This window comes from Nyctibius grandis, chromosome 1, assembly GCF_013368605.1.
Source record: "Nyctibius grandis isolate bNycGra1 chromosome 1, bNycGra1.pri, whole genome shotgun sequence".
In the NCBI taxonomy this organism is placed as follows: domain Eukaryota; kingdom Metazoa; phylum Chordata; class Aves; order Nyctibiiformes; family Nyctibiidae; genus Nyctibius; species Nyctibius grandis.
In genome coordinates this window covers 102,086,803-102,105,893 of record NC_090658.1, presented here as the reverse complement: position 1 = coordinate 102,105,893, position 19,091 = coordinate 102,086,803, and the positions used below count along the sequence as shown (strand labels likewise).

General features: G+C 40.8%; 1 protein-coding gene across 1 annotated transcript in view; it reads right to left on the bottom strand.

The window, feature by feature from the left end:
- Nucleotides 1-19,091, bottom strand: part of EYS (eyes shut homolog) — a 1,023,158-nt gene that overhangs the window by 133,078 nt on the left and 870,989 nt on the right. Inside the window, 2 exon segments of the mRNA XM_068405393.1 lie at nt 316-536; nt 4,444-4,552. Coding sequence (XP_068261494.1) covers nt 316-536; nt 4,444-4,552 — 330 coding nt within the window.

Here is a 19,091-nt window from a genome sequence, read left to right as displayed (position 1 = left end):
AAGAGTCTGATTTAGTCACTGAGCCTTGTAGGGGAACTGATCTAGTTTATTGCTAAGGAATTCTGGCAGCAACCCAATATGTGTACAGTGTGGGCAATGTAATTACATTTTATATCTCTTTTCATGTAAGCAAATAAGGTATAAAATCTCTCTGGTTGGCATGAAGATGTCACATTTTCTATTTAATATTATCAGGACAAAAGACTGGTGATTACTTCATTACACAGAAAATTATAGTAATTTCTCATTTAAGGACAAACCTACCAGCCACAGAGTGTAAACAGATGATAAAATGATTAAAGACGTAACTCTTACCTAGTGCAGGTCCCACCATTGCGACATGGATGATAATCACATATTGGAACATTGCAGTTCTCAACATTCCTCCCTCCAAGAGCCTCATCTATGATGAACAACTCCTTGTTGTTAACTTGAAAATCCCTAATGCATCCTTTGTAGCCATGTATCTGTCCAGCACATCGATGAACCTTTTCATGAACAGGAACATTTCCAAGGAAGATTGATCCAAAGGTGATCTGCAGAAACAAGAAGAGAATCATCAGAAAAGAACGTGATTTGTGATCTTCCTGTAAGCAATGAATGAATAATAATTAGAGATAAAGGAAATAGCCAAAAATTATGGTAGTTTCTGAAGGGTTTATTTTCTTAAATGTGGTTCTCTTTTAAGAAAAAAAATAATAGAAAGAGGGTGGTTTAATGTGTTTGCATATTTTCAAATATGTAAGAGAACATATATCCCATGAAACACAAATTGGAATTCCCAGCCTTAACCACAATGATCATGGTAAGGTTTTCTCATTGCTTCCCTCATTTCTATACTATGAGTTTTACATTCATAGAATCATAGAACGGTTTGGGTTGGAAGGGACCTTAAAGATCATCTGGTTCCAACCCCTCTCCCACAGGCAGGGACACCTTCCCACTAGACCAGGTTGCTCAAATGGTTGAGGGTTGGTTCAGGAACACAGGAGAAGCTGTAGACTTGAAGATAATGCTTTTCTTTAGGATCTGGGACCTACAGGGCCCCAGGATAAAGGGAATATAGAAATAAGATTTTACTTTTATTTTTGGGTGAGTGACAGAAGACAGACTGCTATACTGAAGCCCAGGCGAAAAGAGAAAATTTTAGGTAGTAAATTCTAGAGCCACAAATGCCTAGAACTTCTTTGTAAAGGTGCCAAAGAAACACCCACAATTATTTCATACTGTGACTGACCATATCGTATTAGTGCTCAGTATTGTATTTCCTGTGCTACCTGACCTGGGAGTCAAACCCTTGACCATCACATATAGAGATCTGTGACTCATTTAGCACTGTGAATTCCACTCTTCAAGCTGATGCCTGACTTTCTGGACTTCTGACATGGAGTTTCACCATTCCTAAGTTCCTTTGCTAAATGCCTCTCACTAAGAATTGAAAAAATCATAATTTTTTCATAAATGTATTACACTGTGATGCATTTATTTGTACGATACCACCAATACAGAAAGTGGGTGAAACCTAGCCAATTCAAGTCAAGTAGGAATAAACCAATGGAATAAAGAATATGTCACAGCTTGTGTAAAACAAAGAGAGAATTTATGTGAGGAGATGATTTACAGTTAAGGGGCCCTTCACTATTATATTCAGATATCAACTGTAAAGAACTAGGAACAGGAAGAAAACATGACATTGACATATCTGGAATTCACACATACATATGATTTTGCTTTGCTGTTTCTTGTTTTGCTTCTATCACTCCTGGAGATCTGTTGCTGACAATTTCAAATGAAATTTGGAGATTCAATGAACATGAATACCTTCAGATATTCCTCTACTTACAATGTCTTTCATTTAGGAGGGAAAGGAAAAGAACCCCTACTTCTTTTAGAGCATGGATAAAATTAAATCAGATTTTTCATGTGGAAGGAATTTAAAGACATCAGCTCAGCACTTGTCAAATTCATTTCATATCACTGGACATTATCGCCTTTCAAACAAAGCTATAAACCAGCATAGCTATGGACAAGATTTGTAAGTAGTGTTTGCAGACGGCCATTTTCTCTCTGCTTGTGAACCTATTACAAGAAATAAGCAAAGCACCGGACTGGAACGTGAAGTGTCTGTGATTAAAAAAGTGTTTTTAACACTCCTGTTGCAACACAATCTTTTTATTATTGGGCTTATTTTACAAAAGCACTGGACCTGGGGGCAGGTCCAGTGTACCACAGAACAACTTCAGTAGTCTCTGCTCAGTTTCTTGCATCAATGGTTTTTATCATAATAACTCATTATTAATAATGAATTATTAATAATTCATTATTAACAAGTTCAAACTCATGCTAGTACACCATAATACACATTTCTTTCTGTAAGGTCCTGCTCTGAATTTAACTGACTTAACCAGAATATATTTTAAGAAAGCATACAGGAAGAATTCCTGTAAGTCTTGTTAATAACATAACAGGCTTAATATAATGCTATATTAATAGTACATTAGCTTCTATAATACTCATGTTTAACTTTTCAAATACTAATTTGAAAATATCCTTCGTCACTTGGAGTCTGAGTGGTAAGAAGGATTAATATGGTCAGTAACAGAAAGAAATTCATTAGTCCTCCTAGAGTTAAGAAATTTCTTTTTTTCTTTCTTTGCTTGTATACTTTGTATCAAGAGGACAGACCCTCAAGCTTCACCAGGGGAGGTTCAGGTTGGACATTAGGAAGAATTTCTTTTCAGAAAGGGTCATTAGACATTGGAATGGGCTGCCCAGGGAGGTGGTGGAGTCACCATCTCTGGATGTGTTTAAGGAAAGACTGGACATGGCACTTAGTGCCATGGTCTAGTTGTCATGGTGGTGTCAGGGCAATGGTTGGACTCGATGATCCCAGAGGTCTCTTCCAACCTGATTGATTCTGTGATTCTGTAAAGAAAATAGGGGCTCTGGCGGATTCGGAGCAGATCTGTAAGTGTAATAGTTAGTCATGAGGATATGACATTCATACTACATTCCATGCAAGGGGTCATTCTGGATTAAGTATAATTTGATGCCATGATATACCCATTAGTGGCTACAGCACATTAAGTGCACTCATAGAGAGCATCTTTTGTACTGTTTCATCCTAAAGGAATTCAGCTGGCATGCTCCCGGATTGTTCTGCAACATGAACCAAAGTGTGGTAAGGGGGGGATAACCAGAACATTCACTTCACTTGCGATACAAACTGAAACTTAATCATTGACCCCCATAAAAAGAAACAGAGAAGAGTTGTGGACTTTCTTAGGAACCAAAGAAATTTCCTGATTAGGGGCACAAATATTCTGATGTCCGATCTTAGTGCATGACATCAAAGGTGTCTACCTGTAAGTTTTTCTATGAGTAAGGTATTGCTGGTTTCTCTATATAATTAGGTACTGATGGGTAAGTTCTTTCCCTAGATTCTCTATGCAGAAGCTGCCAATAGTGTTAGCTTTACATTCCACCAGAGTTATGAACCTGAGACATAAAGGGAGAGACACAGGAACCTTTTTCAGCAGAATGTCAGGTTGATCATCTGGAAGCTATGAACAGACAACCGATCGGGCTAATACCAATATCTAATGCAAGTTAATTCTTTATATCAGACAGAACAAACACGTAGATACTGACTCAGGGAAGAAACAGGGAAGAAATTCTATTATTAACTGGCAGTGCATACTGTGAGATGCACATCATGATTAGCATCTTTACAGCTAACTGTCCTGCCTTCTAGTGAACAAACTTATAAAGTGAGCTGTCAATCACAGTTCAAATTCTCAAGTCTAAAAACATTTAAAATCTATCATGCAGAAATAATCTTGTGATAAGAGAATGCATTACAGAGGCAATAACATGGAGACATAGAACAACAGAAAAACTCAAGATTTGGGAAAGCTGGCTTATTGCCCATTTCTTCTCGTACCAGTTTCAAAATGGAGACAGTCATTTTTACAATACTATTCAGAAGTGAAGTCCTAGCAACACTACTGACACGAGGTTAAGTCATGATGATTCATAACTGCCCTTCACTAGTCAGTGTGTCTTGCAAATAAAAGTAACCAGAATTACTGTTTAACAATACTTGAATTGTTTCTAACAACACCATGGTCTAGTTAAATGACATAGCTAGCATATTATTTTTCCTCTTGCAGTATCATTGTTCTTTCCATGGACTTTAGGTAGTTGAAATAGAAGTTTCAGAGTCAGGTAAACTGAAGAAATTAATGGAAATACTAGGGATGCTTGATGTGAAAAGACATATTAAAGAGAAATTAAGCACACATAGTGAAATCTGAGGAGGAATTACATTTCCTCCTTTAGAAAAAGTTAGAATGCCTGTTTTCCTTTGAGAATAACTAAAGCGCATACGCTGATGAATTGTTCAAAGAAAATAGCTATTTTTTTGATGTTTTGCAGACTCACCTGAGATAATCGATATGAGAGAGAAAGTCTGTGTTGTACAGGAGGATTTCCATCTGCAGCCATTTCAATCATACAGTAACCTTTAGGACTGCTCACGGGCAACATATAGCTAGAAGGAAACAGAAGATATCATTACTGTTTATACTGTTGACAGCAGAGTATTCAAACCTCACACAGCAAAGGCAAGGTGAAAAAGATGCTTCTGTCTCCATAAAGGACAACAATCTTTGGACACTAATTAAACGCTGTGAAACCAGAACAAACAGCTGACAGCGGTGGCAGCAGCGAAAGCGGCGGCAGGGACTTGAGGTTAGTGCGGGGGTGAGGGCGACATCGGGCTTAACCGGGCGGTTTTTCGTACTCTGGGCCCCCCCTGAGCCCCCCACGAGCATCAGCCCCGAGCTGCTTCCTCCTGACCCCGGACCCGGACCTGGAGGTTCCCGGCAACAAATCAGGAGAGGAGGGGGCGTAGCTGGAGGCACCGCGGGCGATTTAAGCGATTTAAACGCTCCACCCCCTGTTATCGGGTGATAAAAAGCCTCCTGGAGGACAGGGACTAGTCCCTGCCCAGAGGGGAGAGAGAGACTTAGCTGTGACTGGGTGAGTCAGCAGTGACTGGGTGTGTCCCAGGGCAGGAGAGGCTGCAGTTGTTTGCAGCTCGTTGGGGAGGGCACTGACTCCCTCCCAGTGCACAAGGCGAGGAAGGTGCCAAGGAGCTGTGAACCACGGGTGTCACCAACAGGTATTTCCCAGTTCAGTGAAAGAACAATGGTATCTACCCGGTGGAAGAAGACCAAAATGGATGTGGGAACCCAGACAGAGCTCCCACGGAAGGAGGCGATGGTGCAGGTTGCCGGCTGCAGGAAATGCTACACCGTCTCTGTGGTGTCAGGGGGCTGTGTGCGCTGTGAGCATGTAGATGATCCGCTCGGCCGAGCGGCACAGCTGCAAAGCCAGGTTGAAAGGCTTCAAGCCGAAGTAGAAAGGCTTAGGAGCATTCGGGAGGCTGAAATGGAGATAGACTGGTGGAGCCAGGCTCTGCCCTCCCTGCAACAAAATGGGAGCACCTGCCAGAGAGCTCCCAGGATTGAGGGACCCCTGTACTCTGCCCCTCTCAGGTGGAAAACAATAACCTAGAGGAGAGGAGTGAGTGGAGGCAAGTCTATGGCCGTGGCAAAAGGCGAGTGCCCTCCTTGCCTACCTTGCCTCCACAGGTGCCTCTGAGCAATAGATATGAAGCCCTAGTGGAATACAGCCGGTCCAATGGGGATGTGGTGGAGAGGCAACCTATATCAGAGGTCCCACCACAGTCAGAAGAACCTGACGGGCGTATAGCTACCTCCTCCACAAGGAAGAAGAGAAGAGTCTTAGTGGTTGGAGACTCCTTCCTAAAGGGATCTGAGGGCCCAATATGCAGAGCTGACCCCCATCACAGGGAGGTCTGCAGCCTGCCTGGAGCCCGAATCAGGGATATCACCAGGCAACTCCCCAACCTGGTGAAGGCCACAGACTACTACCCCCTGCTGATCTTCCAGACAGGTGGGGAAGAAGCTGCATCCCGTAGTCTGAGGGGGATGAAGAAAGACTACAAGGCCCTAGGACGGTTGGTAAAAGAGTCTGGGGCACAAGTTGTTTTCTCCTCCCTCCTTCCATTTTCAGGTGATGACGTGGGATGGAATGGTAGGATTCTCTCTATTAATGCCTGGCTACGAGACTGGTGCTACAGGCAGGGCTTTGGGTTCTTTGATAATGGCTGGTTTTATAAGACAACAGGCGTGACAGTGATACATGGGAAAGGTTTATGTCGTAGGGGCAAAAGGGTTCTGGGACAGGAATTAGCAGGGCTCATTCGGAGAGCTTTAAACTAGATTCGAAGGGGGATGGGGTAGTAGCTGGGCTTGCACCACTGGGGCAACGCTCTAGTGTTGAGGTAGACCAGGAGGCCTCCCATCCCCCTAGGGTGAAATCGGTGTGCTCAGCTCGCTCCCTCAAATGCCTGTACACCAATGCACGCAGCATGGGGAATAAGCAGGAGGAGTTAGAAATCCGTGTTCGGTCGGGGGGCTATGATCTAGTGGCAATTACAGAGACTTGGTGGGACGCCTCGCATGACTGGAATGTGGTAATGGATGGCTACGTCCTGTTCAGGAAAGACAGGCCACTAAGGAGAGGTGGTGGAGTTGCTCTTTATGTGAGTGAGCAGCTAGAATGTATTGAGTTCTGTCCAGAGGCGGATCAGGAGCGAGTTGAGAGTTTGTGGGTGCGAATTAAGGGGCAGGCTGGCAGGGGTGATACTGTTGTGGGTGTCTATTACAGGCCACCGGATCAGGATGAGGAGGGTGATGAGGCCTTCTACAGGCAGCTGAGAGCAGTCTCGCAATTACAGGGCCTGGTTGTCGTGGGGGATTTCAACTACCCTGATATTTGCTGGGAGGCCTACTCAGCCAGCCATCTCCAGTCCAGGAGGTTCCTCCAGTGCGTTGATGATAACTTTCTGATGCAAATGGTGGATGAGCCAACTAGGAGAGGAGCGCTGCTGGATCTGATCCTCACTAACAAGGAGGGTCTGGTTGAAGAGGTGAAGGTTGAGGGCAGCCTTGGTTGTAGTGACCACGAGATGGTAGAGTTCAGGATCTCATGTGGCAGGAACAGAATAGCTAGCAGAATCACAACCCTGGACTTCAGGAGGGCCAACTTTGGCCTTTTCAAGCAATTGCTAGGGGAAATCCCATGGGACAGGGTACTAGAAGGTAAGGGGGCTCAAGATAGTTGGTTAGCATTCAAGGACTGCTTCTTCCAAGCTCAAGATCAGAGCATCCCAACAGGTAGGAAGTCAAGGAAGGGTACCAGGAGACCTGCATGGTTGAACAGGGAACTGCTGGGCAAACTCAAGTGGAAGAAGAGGGTGTACAGATCGTGGAAGGAGGGCCTGGCCACTTGGGAGGAATATAAGTCTGTTGTCAGAGAATGTAGGGAGGCAACTAGGAAAGCTAAGGCCTCCTTGGAATTAAACCTTGCAAGAGAGGTCAAGGACAACAGAAAGGGCTTCTTCAAATACATTGCAGGTAAAACCAACACTAGAGGCAATGTAGGCCCACTGATGAATGAGGTGGGGGCCCTGAAGACAGAGGATAAAAAGAAGGCGGAGTTACTGAATGCCTTCTTTGCCTCTGTCTATACTGCTGGAGGCTGTCCTGACGAGCCCCAGACCCCTCAGAGGAAGTCAGGATAGAGGAGGAATCTGTCTTGATTGATGAGGGCTGGGTCAGGGACCAATTAAGCAACCTGGACGTCCATAAATCCATGGGCCCTGATGGGATGCACCCGTGGGTGCTGAGGGAGCTGGCGGAAGTCATTGCTAGGCCACTCTCCATCATCTTTACTAAGTCGTGGGCAACGGGAGAGGTGCCTGAGGACTGGAGGAAAGCGAATGTCACTCCAGTCTTCAAAAAGGGCAAGAAGGAGGACCCGGGTAACTATAGACCGGTCAGCCTCACCTCCATTCCTGGAAAGGTGATGGAGCAACTTGTTCTTGGTGCTGTCTCTAGGAACATCAAGGATAGGGGGATCATTAGGGGCACTCAGCATGGCTTCACCAACGGGAAGTCTTGCTCAACCAACTTGATAGCCTTTTATGAGGATGTTACCCGGTGGATAGATGATGGTAAAGCTGTGGATGTGGTCTATCTCGATTTCAGTAAAGCGTTTGACAAGGTCTCCCACAGCATCCTCGCAGCTAAACTGGGGAAGTGTGGTCTGGATGATCGGGTAGTGAGGTGGATTGTGAACTGGCTGAAGGAAAGAAGCCAGAGAGTAGTGGTCAGTGGGACAGAGTCCAGTTGGAGGTCTGTGTCTAGCGGAGTCCCTCAAGGGTCGGTTCCGGGACCAGTTCTATTCAATATATTCATTAATGACTTGGATGAGGGAATAGAGTGCACTGTCAGCAAGTTCGCTGATGACACAAAATTGGGAGGAGTGGCTGACACACCGGAAGGCTGCGCAGCCATTCAGAGAGACCTGGACAGGCTGGAGAGTTGGGCGGGGAGAAATTTAATGAAATATAACAAGGGCAAGTACAGAGTCCTGCATCTGGGCAAGAACAACCCCATGTACCAGTACAAGTTGGGGACAGAGCTGTTGGAGAGCAGCGTAGGGGAAAGGGACCTGGGGGTCCTAGTGGACAACAGGATGACCATGAGCCAGCAGTGTGCCCTTGTGGCCAAGAAGGCCAATGGCATCCTGGGGTGTATTAGAAGGGGTGTGGTCAGCAGGTCGAGAGAGGTTCTCCTCCCCCTCTACTCTGCCCTGGTGAGGCCGCATCTGGAGTATTGTGTCCAGTTCTGTGCCCCTCAGTTCAAGAAGGACAGGGAACTGCTAGAGAGAGTCCAGCGCAGAGCCACGAAGATGATTAAGGGAGTGGAACATCTCCCTTATGAGGAGAGGCTGAGGGAGCTGGGTCTCTTTAGCTTAGAGAAGAGGAGACTGAGGGGTGACCTCATTAATGTTTATAAATATGTAAAGGGCAAGTGTCAAGAGGATGGAGCCAGGCTCTTCTCAGTGACATCCCTTGACAGGACAAGGGGCAATGGGTGCAAGCTGGAACACAGGAGGTTCCACTTAAATTTGAGGAAAAACTTCTTTACGGTGAGGGTGACTGAACACTGGAACAGGCTGCCCAGAGAGGTTGTGGAGTCTCCTTCTCTGGAGACATTCAAAACCTGCCTGGACGCGTTCCTGTGTGATATGGTCTAGGCAATCCTGCCCCGGCAGGGGGATTGGACTAGATGATCTTTTGAGGTCCCTTCCAATCCCTAACATTCTGTGATTCTGTGATTCTGTGAATTCCAGTTTCATGGCTACTTGGACTACCCAGGAGAAAAAAGATATAAGGTTCTTCTACCAATGCCCCTCTTCTATTTGCTTTCCTACTGTTCTTGATTCTAGTGTTTGAAATGTATACAGAGACAAAGAAGAAAGAGATTTTTACATGCGTAAGTGGGTATTGATGAATTTTAAGTGCTAACTGTGGCTGACATATGGTCTCCCTAGTACAGAGGATTGTCGGAAAAGTAACATCAATGTTGAATGATGCTGAACTCCCTAGGTGGAAATTTCCTTTTCCTGCCCTACAGTGGAATAAGAAATGAAAGTTTGCATACCTCTGAGCAGCAAGATTACACTGTGATATAGTTATCGCTACTTGGGAAGCGTGTTGTTAATGTAAACTCTGGTACTGAGCTTCAGAGATAAAGAATAATATAAGGCTAAGGGAATTTGTAAAGTAAATACTAGTGAACATTCAATAAAACACTGAGAATTCTTCAGGTTCTTTCTATGATGAGATCTGATGAAAAGTTATTAATATTATCAGCAACAAAAATTCAATCCAACAAGATGATTTTCAAATATACTGGTTTAGTATTTAGAAAGGAAATTTGCATAAACATTATCGCGGCAATGGCAGAAAAGGAGAGTAGTAGTTGACAGATTCTTTAAAACTGAGCTCTGCTATTTCTGTAGAAGTGCTTCCCAATTCCACTTTGCCTCAGTTTCAATTTTCACATACTTTAAAAGAGAATGTGATGGGCCTCCATTTGGGAAGCATGTTAAGGTTTACTGAGTACATGCACTCTGCACATTAAACTCTGCTCAGTCAAATACATACAATTAGGCTTCCAGAGTAAGGCCTTTAACAAGAACAATGTTACATTTTTGCGTAACATTTTACAAATGTTACACAAGAGATTTTACAAAAGATTCTGAAAAAAAAATATACATTTATATGGACTACCAAATTTTCCATATTTTTAGCTGAAGAAATGCTGAAGGACAATGACAGGAATCTCATAAACTATTTTGTGTTGGGATAGAAGAATTTTTATGTTAGGTCATAGACATAAGAAAAAGTTAATCTATTTCAAAGCCCATTATGTCCTGAACACTAGAAGCATATATTACTAATCATAGGAATAACCTCAGCACTGACAAGGGCAAATTTACTCCTGGATGAACCACATCAAGACCTACCATGCTCTCAAATGCCTACCTTTTCATAGACCACCACCTGGCTGGTTGTGTGCAGCTGCCATGGTATGATTTATTCCATGTTATGCCTTCAGCTTTGCTTTTCTACTCCTGTGTCTACAGTCTTACTATTTTATCCTCGTGTCTGTAGATTCAGTATGAAATTTAGAGTCTCAGTTTTCACCTCTGAAGTTACTGGGAACATTGTATTGACATAAATGGATATAGTATCAGGCCCCTAATGAATATTTATAACATTCACTGCAGTGCAGTGATTTCTGAGTGAGCAGCAAAAAACGAGAGCATCTACTAAAACAAGTCTCACAGGCAGCATATGTGTATCATCAGGTGATGCACCCATATTAATAAATCCTGCCTTTCCAATGGTTATATTGCTTCTGGTTCCAGAGCTAATTCAGTCAATACTAGCTGATTGACTTTTCACTGTGCTGTGCTGCATGGGTTGAAATGTGCTGAAGTATTTCACCTTTGTAAGTATGCAACACTTTTCCGATTTTTGAACCAGGAACAATAATGTTTTAAATTTTTTTTAAAAGACTGAGATATTTGAATGGCATCTTCTAGTATCACCTTTGGAAATGTGATCTAGATCCCCAGACTATTCAAATGAGTTTGAAAAATGTTCATTTTTCTTTCTTATTTTAGGTTAAAAAAAATCTTGTTTTTTTAAAGTATATTTTAAGTTAAGTTCCTTCTTATGTAGTCTAAATTCAGCATAACATTTTGATTTGGAGTGTAGGGAGCCAGAAGCAATGTCTGCTGTTTTGAAGATCAGCCAATTTTCACAATTTCATTATAAAATGTGAACTGAGTAAACAGAAGTTCCTCCTTAATAAATAATGGGTATATTGACAGATAGTTTTGTGATCTCCTTTTTAGGTACTTGGAACAAGGACAATTTTGGAGAAAGTACTTCTATCCACTGTGATTTCCAGCCAATTCTTGATATGTAAAATATACTTTGACTTATATTTATTTTTCCCACTCATATTTCGGCTGCTGGGAAATGTCCAGGTAAATCACAGTGTATAAAGATAGCTTTCTCAGGTAAAAGAAAATCAATCCATTTAGGATTCTCATGGGGAAAACCAACTCATAACCTTTCCTTTGTGCTTTCTACTCCGAGTGGATATTGTAGTATACACCTAACATACTCATGGCAAAGCCTACTCTCTGCCCCTGCTTTGTCCCTGCTTTTAAGGAAGGTTTCTGAACTCTGCATCTGCTGCAGTTTCCAAATCAGTTCAAGGTTTAACCCCTTATAACACACATTATAATAGTCCAACTCACAAAGAACAGAAGTTGAAATGATGTAGCAAAGTTAATAAAGAAGAACGTTCATCTAACGGAAAAGAAAAGAACAACAGGGTCTATGCCAGTTTGATCATCATCTTCAAACAATCAGCCATCCAAGCCAAATTCAGCACTGTAAACTTTCATTGCAAATGTCTGATATTCACACATTCTCACTGTTTTGTATACATAATTTCCCTTGTTTTGATTCTTTGCTAGGGGAAAAAAAAGTGGAAGAATAAAAATAGGTGCAATTAAAATAATCCTTAAAGATTACTTAATGCTGACATGGTCTTTACTGCGGTATTTTTATGTAGACAAGCCCAAGTATCCTAAATTCATATAGATAATAACACAGTCATCCCTCCACAGGCATACCTAGTGATCCATTCTACCTTTAAATATATGTATCAGAAAAAAGAAAAAATAAATTCCAAAGAAAAAAAAAACCAGTATCTTTAAACAGCAGCTATTACACAGTAATTGCGACCATTAGGTCTCAACTTCACAAAGGACATAAAGCTATTATTTTTTTTTTAAGATGCAGCAATGATATCTCAAAGAAAAGAACTGATTTATTTGATGGCAGCCAGTAGATTAGTGACTGAGTTGTGAGAAAAAAAACACAGGCTATAAGCAGCAACCTACTGCCCTGTATTCTGGAGTGGACTTTAGGAATGCTACCACTACTTTCTTCAGCATTTGCTCCTTTTTCTGCAAGGATTTCCAAGCAAGTAATACCTGAAATTTCTCTTTGTCTTATGTCATAGAAAGGAAAAACTGTCATTTGAAATGTGAACAAAATGAATATTTTTCATGCTTACATTACCACAAAATTAGGACTGTTTGAATTTGCTAGATTACTTAAATATGCTTAGAATAGCTTTTAGAAAGAGATAGAGCATGGAAAATTAGAGCCCAAAAGACAGTCAGTCTTCTGAAAGAATTATGAAAAAAATGAAAAATGGCAATTAAAACAGAAATGCTGTCTCTGTCTTTACTACAGCATTTAAAACCACAAAGTGCTACAATATGGACATATGCAAGACATAATTATACTAGTTTTTAAAAACTATGACAGAAAAAAGAATGCACTTGAAATGTTCTGCAGTAGAAATGACCTGAACTAACACACCACTTCGTGTAGCTCTATAACTTGATAATATTTTTCTTATAATCTAAGATTAAATCTGACTTAATCTTGCAACCGGACAAATGCAGTTGTATTATTGCACGCATCTCATGGAAGATTGAAATCCATTATCTACATTAGAAAAGATAAAATGCAACTGATGATTTATTCTCTTGACATTTTTTCTTTATTTTTCTAATTAACCTCATATTATGAGATACTGACCTCACATTAAGAACACCTGAGATGAAAGTGGCTAATCACTGACATCTTTAAATTTTGAAGTATATTTAGTTCAGTTGTGCTTTTTCACTCGTTTAGATGCTGAAGGCATTTCAGTCCATCTGCCTCACATCTCAGTGGCATATTTCAGTTGCATTCAAAGCTAGCATATTTTTCCCTCCAGAGACAGTGACAGAAGAGAACGCAACATGATTCCTATTGCAGGATTATTTTATCAGGCACCAAAATGGTGATTCATGCACATCACACTCATAATCATATAAAAAGGATTCACAGAGCAGTAGAGAACTGGGTGTGTGGGGAGTAGGTACGGGAAATGGGTGTGTGGGAAGGATGTATGGGAATGTTATGGACAATAACCTAAATAGATCTGGAGCCATGTGGACCTTAACCTGTTCCTGTAGATGCTAAGGTACAGGCCTGATGTAGTTCAATATTTGTTTCTACAGATTTGAAATAAGAAAAGGTTCAGCCTTCTTTTCTGCTCTTGGCTTAGAATAACATGATTTTTTCAGAGCTATTGTGGATTTTATATAAGCTCGTTAAGAACAAGAATTAACAACGGATTTACTACAGGGGCCGTTTCTTTACAAAAAACTCATGGACCTCAACAGATGCAAAACAGCAGTTATATACAGTGATTAATGCCATTACTAGTTACATCTTGATTAATCATGTGCATGAACACTGAATTTCTAACAAAGTGCAATGTTTACCTAACACACTCATACCTATGACATGATTGTGGATATTAAGTATTGGATTAATTTAGGCCTGGAAATGATATTGAAAGAAATCCTCTTAAACTAGCTAAGATTGAGGCACTTCTAAATCAAATGTTACCTGTTATAAACTTGCTCAAGCAAATGTTTTAGCTTAAATTATCACAGCTACTTCACGTGAGAAATGCAATCATATTTTTTTTTTTCTTTCAAGCTAGTCACCAGGTGGCACTAAAGGAGCACAGTAGACAGCATGAACGCAAAACTCATACTAATGTCTCTGCTAATCATTGGAAAGACTGACTTAAGCCCTAATTGAGAGCATGATTGCTTCAGCTTCCAGTTTATATCAAGGGAAACACAGTAAAGTATCTTAAACTGATTACATATTTAACAATATGGATGAGAATAGGTCCAGAGACTGGAACTTCTGGAAGACTTCTGTGTTCATGCATTACAATTACCTAATATAATAATGTAAAAATGGTGCATTCATGGTTGTGTAAACATACTTAAGAAAATTTAGTTTATAGCAATCAGGTTTTTTATATAGTGCTGAAGGTGCAGCCCTATTTCTAACAGATTAAGGAGAGGCATAATAAAATTAAAATGTCAGATCACCAGGCATAAAAAAAACTCCAAGAATTATAAAAAGAACAGGCCTCTGGTCTTATCCAAGCTAAACTATCATGGTAAGATTTTCTTCTGAACAAAGATCTCACACTGATCTCACACAGACCAGGGTTTCTGGTCTTCTGAAAAATGATTACTGTCCGTTTACTAATGCCACAATTGGAGGATTACATTTAGAACTGTTTGCTATTCTTCTCCCTACAAGCTGACAAACACTCGCCCAACTTAACAGCACATCATAGGAAAAAAATCGTCTTTACTGAAAAAGCATTGATATTAAAGACACAATCTAAAATGACTCCTGCAAAACACTGAAACAGCGGCTTCATTTACACCCTTGATTAACCAAGAGCAGTTGTCAAGGGAACATCTAACCAGCTGTCAAGCAATATAGGAGATTTTTGAAGAACAGTGATTTTACTTTTGACTGAGCACATTCAATTCACAAGTGTGAAAATCTGTCCTGTCTCTTACAGTTTTAATAATCTCTTGGTACTTCTTTCCAAAATTCTTGCACTTACTATTTCTTTTTCCTTAAAAAAATATATTTAAAAAATTTAATTATTAAAAACATACCTTCTCTTTCGAAAATTAACTTCAACATACTGCTTCCATGGCAATGTTTACATGTCTCTATCCTTTTCTATTTCAACAAGGTCAAATTTTGGTATTTCTTACCACTTTCAACTGCAACACTAAGAAGTGATAATTATAAAAACAAATACTTCATTTCATGTCTGACATTTTATTTCAAATCAATGAAACATCTGTCGTAACCTCCAGCCATTCAACACCAAATTTCATGTTTTCTTGTTGCTATGAGCTGACTGAACTGTAAAAGCGTAACAGTAGGGGAGAAGGGGAGAGAGAAAGAGGGACAAGGGAAGGGGGTAGACAAAAGCATGGAAGATGAAAAATCCCAAATTACTTTGACCCCTAATAGTGCCTTGCAGTAATCCCTTGATGCCCTTTTCTTAAAAAGAAAAAAAAAAAAAAAAAGATGTGTGAAGTTTTGGAGTGCATTAGGGGATGAAAAACTCCCAGCCGACTCTGAACTTGTTCAACACTTGCAACTCCAGCTGGATGTGCATAAATCTATGAGGCCCAATGGGATTCATCCCAGGGTACTGAAAGAAGTGTCCAATGTCATCATGGGGCTTCTCGCCATTATTTTTCAATGATCTTGGGAGTCTGGAGAGGTCCCAGTTGACTGGATGCTGGCAAATGTTGTCCTAATTTTCAAGAAGGGAAAGAAGGAAGACGCTGGCAATTACAGGCCTGTTAGTCTCACTTCAGTGCCTGGTAAAATTATAGAGAAGATTATTCTGGGAGTTATTGAAAAACACTTGAGAGACAATGCAGTCATTGGTCATAGCCAGCACGGGTTATGCTTATCCAACTAAATTTCCTTTTACGACAAGGTCAGCCATCTAGTTGACTAAGGGAAGCCAGTATATGCAGTGTTTTTGGATATTAGCAAAGCTTTTGATACTGTCTCTCAAAGTATCCTTCTGGATAAAATGTCCAGCATACAGCTAGACAAGTCCATAATACATTGGGTGAGTAACTGGCTGATCAGTCAGGCTCAAAGAGTTATAGTAAATGCGGTTATATCAGGCTGGTGGCCAGTCACCAGTGGGGTTCCCCAGGGCTCAATTTTAGGGCCATTTCTCGTCAATGTTTTTATAAATTATCTAGATGCAGGAATTGAATGTACATCAAGTAAGTTTGCCCACAATACTAAACTAGGAGGACCTGCGGACTCCTTCAAGGGTAGAGAGGCATTATAGAGAGATCTGGATAGACTAGAGAGATGGGCAATCACCAACCGTAGGAAATCTAACAAGAGTAAGTGCTGAATTCTGCACCTGGGACAGGGCAACCCTGGTTATACATACAAATCGGGGGATGAGAGGCTGGAGAGCAGCCCTGCAGAAAGAGAGCTGAGGGTTTGGATTGATGGCAAGTTGAATATGAGTCAACAGTGTGCCCTGGCAGCAAAAAGGGCCAACCATGTCCTGGGGTGCATCAAGCACAGCATAGCTAGCTTGTCGAGGGAGGTGATTGTCCCACTCTACACTGCACTGGTGTGGCCCCACCTCGAGTACTGTGTGCAATTTTGGGTGCCTCAATATAAGAAGGACATCAAACTATTAGAGTGTGTCCAGAGGAAAGTGACCAAGACAGTGAAAGATCTCAAGGGTAAGACTTACGAGGAGTGACTGAGGTCACTTGGTTTGTTCAGCTTGGAGAAGAGAAGGCTGAGGGGTCACTTCATCGCAGTCTACAACGTCTTCAAGGTGGGGCAGCAGAGGAAGAGGTGCTGACCTCCTCTCTCTGGTGACCAGCGATAGGACGTGAGGAAATGGAATGAAGTGGCATCGGGGGAAGTTCCAACTGGACATTAGGAAAAGGTTCTTCACTGAGAGGGTGGCCAGTCACTGAAACAGGCTTTCCAGGGAAGTGGTCACTGCACCGAGCCTGTCAGAGCTCAAGGAGCATCTGGACAATGCTCTTTGTCATATGGTTTATTTTTAGGTAGTCTTGCAGGCAGCAAGGAGTTGGACTCAATGATCCTTATAGGTCCCTTCCAACTTGAGATATTCTATGATTCTATGATTCTGTGATCAGTTGTCAGAGGTCTGGGTTTGGAGGAGAAAAGAAACCCTAGGTATTAAAGGCTCTTCTGATGGGGCAGAATATCTGACAGTTTTGCTGATGGTTTATTTTCAGTGTGTTCTTAATTGAGCCTTAGAGTGTCTGGTATTTGTGTAAGATTCAAGAGTTGTTCCTCACTATGTGAAGAAAAATAATTAATGGTCTTTGTCAGCGTTACACTGAACCTTACATTCCCCGTTATTGCTGACACCTTCCCCATAACCACACATCGAAGGCCGTTCCTCCTAACAATGCTAAAAAATAGATTCTGCTATTCGTACTTAAATTCCTCCCTTAGAATATGTAGAAAAAGAACAACTTAGAAAAATACATAAAGGTGAACAAATTTGAGAGACTGAGCCCTTAAAGACAGCCAATTAGCATACATAAGACTGGACATAGCAATGCACATGAATATTTTTGGGGATCTAGCCTGCCTTATGAATCTAAGCAGTTACTATTCTGTGTTTGTACCTATAATTAAGGTACTATAGCTAGGATACAAGTGATATTGCTTGTCTATCTTTATGCTGTATATAGCTTGGTGTGTTTGTATGGCATAGTGGGTCTTGCAGTAATGCACTGATTCTTCTTGATTGAAAAGGACATTAGAGGTCTTGTTACTGACTACTACAGAAAAGGAAAAATATTTCAAACTGAACTGGAGTTTTTTCCTACTATTATACATAGCACTCTGTCTTCAGCTCAGTTTGTTCCTAAGTGCTCCATATTGCATTGTTGCAAAATACTACTTATTGTTGTCAATGAAAAGAGATGCAAAAAGGACCGTCTAAAAAAACCTGAAAACTGAGTTTTTAGAGCATCAATCCAGTTACATTATACTTTGATATTGAAAGTCTTCCAAACACTCCATTTTCTCTTAATTCATTGTGGGTGCAACCAAGGAAACATAAAAAGAAACTATCTAGCTGTTGTTTGAACACAGATACACAGTTTTATGGAAATATCAGTCTTATACGCTACTTTCAAAATCAATTTCCTTTTAAAATAAATGTTTCTTTTTTTGAATTTGATTATAGATTTATTTACAGGGTTGTTTTTTCCACAGAACACACTTGTTCTTCTGCCAGACTTTTGGATTTATTTGTGGGAAATAACAAACATTTCAGTCAACACTTCAAAATGTATGAGGAAGTTTGAACTGAACTGTACATATATTTCCACTAGAACTCCTATGTAATACACAGAGTGATTTGCACAGTAATATATAATTTTTGTACTAAAAAAATAAAAATTAAATTTTGTACTTTTTTCCTCCATTTTTCCACATAGGTCTTTTAAAAAATCTTGAAATGTATATGTCTGAATGGGAAAAGCAACAAGAAACAGAAACACCTTATAGCTCTTCCCCATGTGATTTTGTGTATTCCCGGAGGTCATCATTTTCTTAACAAAAATCTTACCATATTAACAAAATTGGTGTTATGTTACCATTTCAAATCTTTCTTACAGACATTTTTTACACTATCTTATAAAGGCAATACAATTTGACATACAAAAGGTACTATTTGACTTTTGTTTCTTAGTAGACTTTCAACTAGCATAGTTTGCTGTACATTTGGACAATGCCATTTGTCAAAATTCTGACTTTGAAACTGCCATCGCAGTACTTGCTGGGCCTTCTGAGAGCAGGCCAAATTCTGCCAAAGTGCAACACATGTCAATGGACTCGCATTAACACAACACAGGAAAATATGGCCAGCTCTTCCTCAGTTCTGATTAATACAGGAAGAATAATAGCATCCTTACATGGCTCTCATATTAAAGTTGCTGAGCCTTCTCCAGTCATACATATATCAAGCTGTAAAGAAATTAAGTATTCATAAGAGAACAACACTTCTTGGCTTTCCGTTATTAACATACTGTGAGAATATATTTTAAATACTATCAACGCGAACCTG